At 40.2% G+C, this 11,397-nt stretch overlaps 1 protein-coding gene across 9 annotated transcripts in view; it reads right to left on the bottom strand.

Moving 5' to 3' along the window:
• The window catches only part of PPP4R3B (protein phosphatase 4 regulatory subunit 3B), a 67,656-nt gene extending 59,053 nt beyond the window's left edge, over positions 1-8,603 (bottom strand). For 8 of the 9 annotated variants that reach the window (XM_004369448.2, XM_023735037.1, XM_004369449.3 and 5 more), the window contains exons 1-2: positions 8,000-8,603; positions 6,567-6,622 (exon numbers count right to left, since the gene is read on the bottom strand). In XM_004369448.2, coding sequence (XP_004369505.1) covers positions 6,567-6,622; positions 8,000-8,141 — 198 coding nt within the window. In that variant the 5' untranslated portion in view covers positions 8,142-8,603. The remainder of the gene's footprint in view (positions 1-6,566; positions 6,623-7,999) is intronic. The other variant, XM_023735072.1, reaches the window with a different exon arrangement.
• Between the last annotated feature and the right edge of the window lie 2,794 nt (positions 8,604-11,397).

Below are 11,397 nucleotides of genomic sequence, written 5' to 3'. Positions count from 1 at the left end.
ATATTCCCCCCCCACAGCTGAATACTGTTTAAATCAGTTCTTAATTCAGAATCTAAATGATACTTTAAAATTGTATTTAAAACTTAGTGTATAACACCTTTTTTGGGGAAAGGGTCCACAGTTTTTAAATCATATTCTCTGAGGTATCTGTGACACATTAAAAGGGCCTCATAAAGTAACAGATTATCTGTTTCGTTTTTCCCTATTGTACTGATTCATCACTTCATTAACATAAATAACACTCAGTGAGATCCTACCATTTGCCAGACTAACTCTGTCTGCTCCCTAACTACTCTAAATTCAACACAGACAAACCTGAAGTTTCTCAAAAGAACATTTACCTAAAAAGGGGGGGAGGTGCAAGTTGAAATATTGACATACTGGTAAGAATTCATTTCGCAGACTCAAAATCAATGAAAAAATCCTGAAAATTAGTGAAGTTTACCAGACAAATAATGCAGCATATAACCCTCTAGTAGCTCTTTCCTTGACCTGAACTCTTTCTAGGATGAATTTTAAAGATAGTAAAGTATAACTTGGGAGACCCTGGGTTGTGCCAATGATTAATGTGCCTGGGTGCTAATAGAAAGGTTGGCGGTTCGAGTCCGTTCAGAAGCACCTTGGAAGAAAGGCCTGGAGATCTACTTCTGAAAAATCAGCCACTGAAAACCCTACGGAGCACAGACCTACTATGACACACACAGGGTTGCCATGAGTCAGAATCGACTTGATGGCAATTGGTGTTTTTAGAGTGTAACTGACAGTCCAAGACAGACTGAGGGTGACAATGCTCACAGATGGTAGTGACACTTTATCCTTCCCAAAATCTGATATATTTTGATACAACGGGAATAACCCTGGGCTAACATGAGGACCTTAACACTACCTACAGTCCCAATGCTCACTGGGCATATTATTTAACCTTTTGATCTTCTTTTCCCATTGAAAAATGAGAAAATCCTGTCTACATTAGTATTCTTTTAAGATTATGAATATAATAGTGTTCTTATCAAGCTTATTACACATCAGGTACTGTGCTAAGCACTTCTCATACATGAACTCACAACTATCTTAGGATGTAGGTACTATCCCCATTTAAAACGTAAGGTTCAGAGAGAAAATTTGGTCAATATCACATAACTAGAAGCAATGGAATTAAAAAAACTAAGACTGTCACTCTATAACCCACACTCCTAATACTATGCCACATAAGAAGTAACGTGAACAACTTTTAAAAGAATGCAAAGTTTTAGCAACTTGCTTCCCAAGCTTCTCTCCTGAGGCATCATATTTATCAAAGCCATTTGACTAGATTCCTAAAAAAGAGCTCTCCCCAACCAATTCCCAGAGATTCCTCCTTGGTACCCGTTCCAAACCACCACCCAGAATGTGTCCCTTCCACCCTGCCTAAGCTTTTCAACCTGGTCACTCACTTCCTCTATTCATGCACCTGAGTCAGACTTCAAAGTTCAGAGTAGGCTCTACTCATTACAAATCCCTGCTGTCATTTCACCACGGTACTCAAAGTAGTCCACTCCCCACAGGCTTTCTCTTCGCCAACTTTACTGTGTTATTTTGCCAAGTTAAGAGACAGACACAAGCATCTCTATCTACCTTCATCTCAGTGACATTCTTCTAACCAAAGCCTAAAACATTCTCAATCTTTCTCCTGGAGGATATGAAACAGCCATTTGCTGACTGATCGGCCTTCCTTTCCTTACTGAAATTCTGTTCTCTATTGGTTTGGAAGACAACATATTTTCCTGATTCTCTGTTCTACTTTTTTGTTCTTCCTCTATACTGGGTCTTTCTTCTTCCTGATTACCAAACACCTGATCTATCAGCATGTCCTGAAAATTCTATCTTCAACAGGTTATCTCAAATCCATCCACCTCTTTCCATCTCCACAACCGTCAACATTAATCCAACCTAAGATTTTCTCTGCTTTAGACTTCCCAGCCATCCCCCAGTCAGTCTTCTACTTATCTCCTTGCTCCTCTCCAATTCCACACACTGCTGTTACTAAGCATTTTGGATCATGTTATTCTTTTGCTGAAAACCCATAAAAACTTTCAAAGAAACTAAAGGCAGTACTCTATTCACAGGAAGCACTCAATCAGGTATTACTGGATGAATGAATAAATGAGGACACCGAACAAGACTGTTGTAAGCTCTGTTCTTTTTGCAATTTATATCTATTCACTTAAAGGAGTTCCCTTCTTGCAGTTAAAAATAACACTTCATGATCTTCATAATCTCCTGCCTCAAACTCTTATCCCAGCTCTAGTGCTAGATGTTCATTTTAAGATCTGTTTATTTTACTATCATGTCAAAGTCTAAATGAAAAAAGCAAAGCACAAAACAGTATACTACCATGTAGGCCAATAAAACGGAGAACAGACACATGATTGTGTGCATATTTGTTTACATATGCATAAAACCTGAGCAGATACACTTGAAAGTGATAACATCACTGGCCTCTAGCAAAAGAAACTGTTTGTCTAGGGTGGGAAGGAGACTTCACTAAATACCTTTTGATTTTTAGCTATGTGAATGACTTATTCAAAATAAATAGTTGTTTTTGTTGTAAATACACGTCTCAGACCAAATGAACACTGTAAACCTGCTTTCCTTCTCAACTTCCCAGTCCCAGTTTCCGGAAAGAATCATTACTTTCCTGGCCCCAAGACTCAAAAACACTACCAGTAACCTTGGATTTGGAGACCTGGTGGTGCAGTGGCTAAGAGCTCAGATGCTAACCAAAGGGTGGGCAGTTCAAGTCCACCAGCTGCTCCCTGGAAACCCTAGGGGCAGTTCTCCTCTGCCCTATAGGGTCGCTATGAGTCAGAACTGACTTGAAGGCAACGGGTTTGGCTTCAACCTCTTTCACATTTAATTATTCACCAAATCTTCCAGTACTTTCTTGAAAGTATACTAGAGCTCTGTTCCTTCTTTCCAATTCCATTCACCACATTGGAACAGACTTTTTCATATATCCGAACTACTGCAAAAGTTCCTAAACAGTCTGGCTACTTCAACCACTTCTGCCTCACCCCTGACCCCCACATACACACCAATTCATTATTCATTCATTATCAAAGTGACTCATTATCACTTTCACCATCTTAGGACCCTACTCAAGAACCTATAATGGCTCTTTTGTTTAGCAAACCAAGCTCTCAAAGAAGAAACCTCTGCTGCAAACAGGCTTAACACCTTTTGTAGCAGGTGTACTCTTTCCTGCCCTATCGTAATACCTGCAACAAACACCATCAAGGAGAAGGAAACTTCTCTGAATGATTCCAACCCAAATCAATCTCTCCCTTTTCTAATTTTCTACTGACCAATCTGTGGAATACAAGTATTCATATTTTGTGTTGGCATATAACTATTGTCTAATGAAGGTCAAGAAACTTAACCTTTCTGTGCCTCAGCTGTCTCATCTGTGAAATGCCTTCACGGGCTTTGGATGAAGATTGGGGTAAAACACAACTTTTCTGCTATTTTATTATTGTCCTGTAACTGTTTCACCTGTTCTGTCCTGTCTCTAAATAGAACTGGGAAGGGTGACTTCCCTGTCCTTCTCTCCTAACCCCAACTGCAAAAAATCCCATTAAGTATAAAAGGCACATATCCCTATGACTGCTTTTGATTTAGTCAAGATCAGTAGGATTGATTTTAAATAACATAAAATGTTGACACATATCAGGAACTTTCTTTCATATTGCATTGTATAATCACTCTTCTCTTTCCACTGTGTTTATTTAAACACTTAACGTGCTGACTGGCTCCTTTAGGGTAAGGTAAGTATACCTTGTTCCCATTAACTACCTCGGTTTTGTGCAGAGTAAGCAAGAAAGTGATTCAATATTCAGTCGTCTGACATTTGACTCAATTCATTCTAACTTATCTGGGGCCCACGACTCAGTACTTCACTTTACAAAAAAGATGTATTTGGAACCCACTATCCAGTACTCATTTTAAAACTGTTAATGTTAAAATTAAATATTCCTCCCTGAATTTATTCCATGTATTTTAATACAGTACAATATTCTATAAATACAAATTTCTCTCTACTCGCTGAAATTTTTTATTAAAAACTCATTAATGAACAATATACTTAATGTAAATTTTAGAAATTAGTATTTTCTATTCTAATTTATTAAGTTAAATGACATTTAGAAAAAATAATTCTAATGAACCTAGAAAAATATTACTGTATCTGGAAATCTCAATTTATGTAACTTGGTAAAAAGTACAAATTGAACAAGATTATGGTAAAAATACAAAAAACTGGGTCAATTACAAAGAAACAATGTTTAACATAACCCCTAAATGACTCTCTGATTTCTATTAGAAAAGTGCATTCCATTTGAACAAAAATAAAGAAAAAAATGACCATTCATACAGGTTTTTCATTCTTATATACAAAGCTTTTCCATATACTTTTCATTGCCAAAGAGTTCTCTTAAACTTTAATGTTATTCAGTAAAAATATTTCAATTAAAAAAAAAGCCTTAGCAGTCTATTATTTAAACATGGTTAGTCACAGAACACATTTTACCAAAAATATAAAAAATTTTTTAATAAAGTATGTTTTTTCTCCAATATTTTAATAGCATATTCAAAAATGCTATTTATTGAGAACTTTCTAGCTGAGTAACATTACACATAAAACTATGTCATACAATTAAAAAAATAAAGGTTCACTGTGTTGGAAGACAACTATTTTATATATAAACCTCCACAATGTGACTTTTCCAATACTAACAACAGCTAAAGGACCTTGTATCCAATCTGAGAAGAACCCATATTATAACTAATTTGTGGGAATCGCTATGACTCTCATTTAAAAACCGAATTCCTGAGAATCTTATATTTATGCAAATGGAAGAAAAACTCTGAACAATCACAAGATACTACTATCTCTTAACAAACAAACAAAAAGCCAGAAGTGGCTATGTGATAAAATTCAGTACAAAGATGGAGTAACCATCTGCCTGGCTGACTTAGAAATTAAATTTACTTAAATATCTACCTTTAAATGTTTAAGGTATAGGAAACATCTTCAGGGGTTCAATTCAGGACAAATGTTTAATATGATTCTATATCAAAAAAGAAACATTTTATAAGCAGAGAAAAAAAGCTATTAATTGAATATTGAAAATTCAAAAAAAAAATATTTCAAAGAACTGATTCAGAATGTACTGCATACATAAAACAACTGTTTAACAGCCATCACTTTACTATTAGTGAGCTATGCAACTGACATCATTTTATTCCTCCAACTGTGAAGCAGTTGTTTCTGGGCATCCATATTTTTCATTAATAGACCTTGAAGATGGTAGGTATTTCTGTTGTGAATGTAACCCTAAAATAATTTCTCTTTCCTTCAAAAATCTCTGCCATATTCACTTTACAAATGACACCGCAAAAAAACCTGGAGATAATATAAATGTCTAACAATAGGTGTATATCATACATAAGAAAACTATACAGTAGTTAAAGTAACAAACAAAACAAAAAACTAGATCTACGCTGTTAACATGAATAAATGTCCAAAATAACGTTGAGTGAAAAATGCAAGTTGCAGAATATACGTAAGGGTATGGTACCAATTGTGTAAAGTTTTAAAACATACAACACTACATATTGTTTAGGGATACATACATATGCAGAAAAGGTATAAAAGCATGTACAGAAACAATATACATCAATTTCAGAATAGTGGTTACCTTTGGCGAGGGGGGAGAATGAGTAGAATGGGATGCGTACAAAGGGAGCTTTAACTCTATCCAAAAGGTTGAAGGTTACAAAGAGATTTGAAACAAACAAGGTATAATGTTAACATTTGTTAAATGTGGTGGTGTTACACAGACACCCATTATATTATTTTCTGTACTTCTCAATTTTGAAATATTTCATAATAAAAATGAAAACGTCCACAGACTAAAGAAAAGGATGAATCACTGCGCCCATTTTCAGATTAAATAAGTAGGCATACTAAAACACAACTAACACAAATTTTCTTTTCCCAAAAAAAAACAATAAATGTTAACAGAAAATGTTACAAAGTCAGCAATGTACACTTTCATGAAGTATCCACCGATTTTTTTATATTAAAAATATACAATAATTAAAGAACAGGATTTAAATGCTACTTGAGTCAAAGGATGTAATTTCACACCACAAACAGGCTGTCCTTGCTTTAAAGGGTATCCTTTTGAATTTTCTTGTATGCCATTTCCTCTAAATGTGATTCCGAATAAAAGGGTTACTGTATAAGGTATAGAAGAAACCTAACTTAACTGTAGTTGAAACTAATGAATACACTGTATTCTAATATAAACCAACAGTGGCTTGATTCAAACATGTAAACTTCAGACGGCACAAAAACTTTCACTTTTCAATCTGAAACTTTTAACCTGCAAGGGAAACACGCATGGTCTGTAACTGTTTACCAAACATGTTTTCTGTCTTGTCAGGACAGCTTTCCCATCTTTGTCAGATTAATACTCCTTGATCACAGATGAAGTCTTTCAAATTAAAGATAAACAACTACTTGCCTGTTGTTTCTGATATGCAGTGTTTGGATTTATCTTTGATTCCAAGAGTAGTGATCCTGAAATATAAAAAAAAAATACAAATTTCAATCAATAAAAAATAAGAACTCACATTAAACACACACGTTTTCTTGGCCTCTTTGCTTCATCCAGCTAGACATATTCTGAAGTATGTATTTATAGAATACATAAAATGTATTCCAATTCATGCTTTTCTATTCAGATACAGGCTTCACTTTAAATTTAGAATATAATCCTTATCCCCTTAGACCCTCAAAAAAAAAAAACCATCTAAGACAAACATCAAACCAACAAAATGAAGAAACTAGATGACTATTAACATTTTATTGAAATGAAAATGTTAAGACCTAAATGACCACTTGAAGCCAAACTCTTTTAATCATGTTATTTTATTGCATTTCCAATTTAACAAATAAAACAAATTACAAAGTACCACGACAAGGATCTTAGTACTTGATTCACAAATTACAGTAATCCATTTATCCTTTTCTTGTTAAGAACAAAAGCGAAGGACACCTTTAGAAATAAACGTGCATGTCTATTTAAAATAAAAAAGTGAAAGAGTACAAAGCATGCCAAGAATAAATCTAAGTTTGTTATTTTTCTATTATCTGCACATATCAGTTGCTCAAACAGAGCAAAGTTCAGGTTAACCAATAAAAAGTGCCTTAATTACAGCTCTCCACTTTATAATGTTAAGATACCTCACATACGACCGTACAATAAATCAATGAATACGAATTTACAATCCACGCAGGTATCCTAACTTATTTGGGATGTAAAGTATCCACTTTTTCACAGCACCCTCCACAAAGGCAGCTTGGAGGGATCCCAGGCTGAATAAGTATGTGCTTTTTGCATGCATGTATCGTGGCAACAGTCTGCGGCAACCCCAGGAAAAGGTGTGTTTTGGTTTTCCCCACCACCTGTCGACTGTGGCAACTGGGGCCCGCTGGTAAAATCCGGTTAAAAAAAATAGAACAGAGTGGGGGGTGGGAATCCAGAAAGAAAAGTTTCACTAGACTTTCTATACATGACATATGATCAATAAAAAAATTTGAAAAAAAAGAGGGTCTCAGCTCCTCTCTGCGGCGAGGAGACCACTCACTACCTTGTCTTTCGGTACTTCCTTCTCTCCCCCAACTCCCCCCCTCTTAAAAAAGGGACTGGAAAGGAACGGGTCAAATCTCAACGCCTAATAGGAAATGGGGGAGGGTGGGTGGACAGAGAAGCGGCGTCCGACTGAGGGTAAACACGGACGGAGTGGTTTGTCTTTACCGTATAGAAGTGCAGACACAAAACCAACGCGATGTCCCGAGAAGAGAGAGAACAGTAACCGGGCCCAGGGCCTAAACCCCAGGGCTGTGCCCCAACTGGAGGCACTGTCCCCTGGTCCATCGTTCCAATAACCTTACCGTCGGACTCGGCCCGAACCAGCAGCGACATCCCCTTGAGCTCCTCCACGTAAGTGGAGGAGACGTGCCCGGTGCCTCGGTCGTCCCATTGCCGGTCTTCGTTCAGAGTATACACCTTCACTCGCCGCCGCGTATCCGACATGGTGGCTGCTGCCCCCGCCGCTCTAGCCGCCGCCTCCTCGCTCGCCTCGTCCGCGCCCCTCACTCTTTAAGAGACGGTAGCGGCGGTGGCGGCAGCGGCGGCGGCGGCTCCGGAGAGGCCCGAGTTCACCATGGCTCCAGGGGTTCAGCCGCGGGAAGGTGTGACAAGAGCCACCAAGACCCCACCGCCTGAAGTCCCTGCTACCTCTCACTTCACCCCCGCACACGCCCACCCTCCCCTCCCTTTGCCCCCCAGAGCTCGCTTGCTCTCCCGCCGCAGCCGCCGCCGCGGTAACCACTACAGATCCGCCATCTTGTAACCCGATTCTCTCTGCCTTTCTCTTCCTCCTCCAGCGGACTCGTACGGGCTGTCCTAGCAGGGGCTACGGCGGCCGACGAGTCCAACGCGCGGCGCATCCGCTTCTGCACGCGCTTGCCGGGCCAACTGTGCTCGGCGCTCTCGCAAGGCGGGGTTCGGGACTAAAGGAGGCGGGCCTAAGTGAGACTTCCTCTCCTCCTGGCCCCGCCTGCTGGCACGAGATCTCGGGGAGCGCGCGATTCTCGCGATCTCGCGCCCCGGCCGGCTCTGCGAGACTCCTCAGGGGGTAAGGTGGTAGAAGCCGGTTGCTCGGGGCAACCGCTGTGCCCTGAGACCTGTGCAGACCGTCAGGAAAAAGCTAAGCAAACTGGGGAGGCACTCAGCCTTGGACGGGACTAACCCGGAGCAAAAGGGAAGGGAATGTGCTCATACTTCTTAATGGAAGCTCACTCTGTTAGTCTGCGCGAAAAAAAAAGAGGGAAACCTTTCTGTGAAAACAAAGGAACTTTGAGCCCTTTAAGCCGAACCCCAAACCAGTAAAATTCGTTACGGAGTCTGTTACAGTTAAGCGTCCGCTCGGGAAGTTCTGTGGGGCCCCACGCGGCGTTAACGTTGTACAAAAGTTGGTTGACCATTTCCTATTTCCCGCCCAAGCGTTTCACTGTTTGGCTTTTAGTAGCTGGCCATGGAAAAGGAGACTTTCCGCTTCGTGAAGATCCAGTGCTCCTCCGGTGTTTGCACCCTTGGAAGAGAAATCCCCGCAGAGGGCTAGGGAGGTGGCGGGCTGCCGTCTCTCTAACACACCCAGGGGCATTGTTTTGATTTTTTTTAGAGTTGCTCGCGGACATCTGCTGTGTTGGCGATGGGGAGGTCTTCCGCGCTGAGTAAGCGAAGGAGGAATTCTCTGGGCGTTCACAGCGTCGGACACAGTGATTGTCACACGTTGCGCGGGGCGTGCAAGTCACGCACGGACAGTGCTGGCATGTAGTTCGTTCCTATCTCCGTTTGGTCTTGGTAGAATCCCTTTATTCCTTCTTTAATAGTCTCTCAGCTTGTTAAGGCGACTGTTCTTTACGACCCATTAGCCTGAGAGGTGACACTGGGTGAGGTGCATACGTGGACCCTGCACTGCCTCTTGGTAGTTGTAGTCATTGCTTGTCAAAACGTGCTTGTGTTTTGACCAGGTTGCTCACGTGTGGACACCCTTCAGCCCTGCGCTAAAATGTGGGCTAGTGCTTAATGCGCAACAGGCGCCTGACACAAATAAACTGTAATTTCAAAATCTGGATTCATAGTTTTAAAAATTTTAATCTAAAGGGCACCTCAGTGAAAGTACTTAAATTCAGCAGTTCGAATATGCACACGGGCGCCCTGGTGGCGTAGTGGTTAAAGAGCTACAGCTGCTAACCAAAAGGTTGGCAGTTCGAATCCACCAGTTGCTCCCCGGAAACCCTGTGGGGCGATTCTGCTCTGTCCTGTAGGATTGCTATGAGTTGAAAGCTGCTGGTTTAATATACAAAACAGAGCCCTAGTGGTGCAGTGGTTAAGCACTAGGATGGAAAGGTCTGCAGCTGAAAGGTCAGAGGTTGGAGCCCACCAGCACTCCATGACAAAAGACCTCGCCGTCTGCTCCCAGAAAGATTACAACCTAGGAAACCCTATGGTGCAGTTCTATTCTGTTCTGTAGGGTCACTATGAGTTGGAATTGGCTGGACGACACACAACATATATAACTGCTGTGATCGATGTAGACAAATGTATTTTTAAGTCCAGAGAAAATAACACTTCTGTCTTGGAAAGGTCAGAAAAAGTTTCACACATAACTTTAGAGCCTGATGTCAGAGGATCTCTGAGTGGGAATTTGGCTAGCAAAGGTGTTCAAGGCAGAGGGAAGAGTGTGAACAAAGTCATAAGATGCTACCGCCCTCAAAGAACTTAGAATTTAAAAGAATGAGAATTTAGAAGCCAATATCCCATAAATAGATCTAACCCTGGAAAAAATTATAAAATGACCTGAGTTATTTCCTGTATTCATTAAGTCAGACAACAAATATTTATTAAGCACATACTATGTGCCAGACACTGTTCTATACAATAAATGAAATAGAAAAAGTCCCTTTTCTCATGGAGCTTACATTCTAGTGTAGGAAAACAATAATATGCCAAACTCGTTACAATCGAGTTGATTCCGACTCTTAGCACCCTATAGGATGAGTAAAACTGCCCCATATGGTTTCCAAGGAGCAGCTGGTGGATTCGAACTGTTGACCTTTTGGTTAGCAGCCGAACACTTAACCACTGGTGCCACCAGGTACTGATGTCATGACAAAAAACAAGAGTAGCAAAAGGTTAGAGAGTGAGTTTGGGAAGGGTGATGCTGTTTATATAGCACGGTCAAGGGAGGCCTTTCTGAGGGAGGCAGTCAGCCATGCATGAACCCCAGAAGAAGAGAGATCCAGGAAGTGGGGATCAAGTGCAAAGTCCTTGAGACTGCGGCATACTTAACGAGTGAGAGAAATCGCAAGGAAGCTAGTGTGATTGGAGTGGAGTGAGAAAGAGGGAAAATGGTAGGAAAGGAGGTCAGGGGTGGGAGAGAGGCAGTCATGTAGGACCTTGAAGAACCCTGGATTTTACTTTGTGAATTTACTGGATTTTTTTGAGCTATGGAGAAGAAAGACCTTTCCATCTTTTTTTTTTTTTTTGGTATATCCCTAAAGTCTGAGAAATATTAAGGCAACACAGTTAAACTCCAGGAACTCATCTCTGCCCCTTGCTGGTCTTCAGCCACACCCTCTTCCTTTGTTTTTCTTCCTTCAGGTCACAGGGATTCACAAGTCTAAATATTTTAAGTTTACAAACTGATTAAATAAAATATGTTCTCTTCTACCTTCGATGACCTGGAAGCCAGATACGAATTTAGAATTCGTGGATTTAAGAG

Source organism: Trichechus manatus, unplaced genomic scaffold (assembly GCF_000243295.1).
Source record: "Trichechus manatus latirostris isolate Lorelei unplaced genomic scaffold, TriManLat1.0 scaffold00005, whole genome shotgun sequence".
Classification (NCBI taxonomy): domain Eukaryota; kingdom Metazoa; phylum Chordata; class Mammalia; order Sirenia; family Trichechidae; genus Trichechus; species Trichechus manatus.
This window is presented reverse-complemented; position numbering and strand designations above follow the sequence as displayed.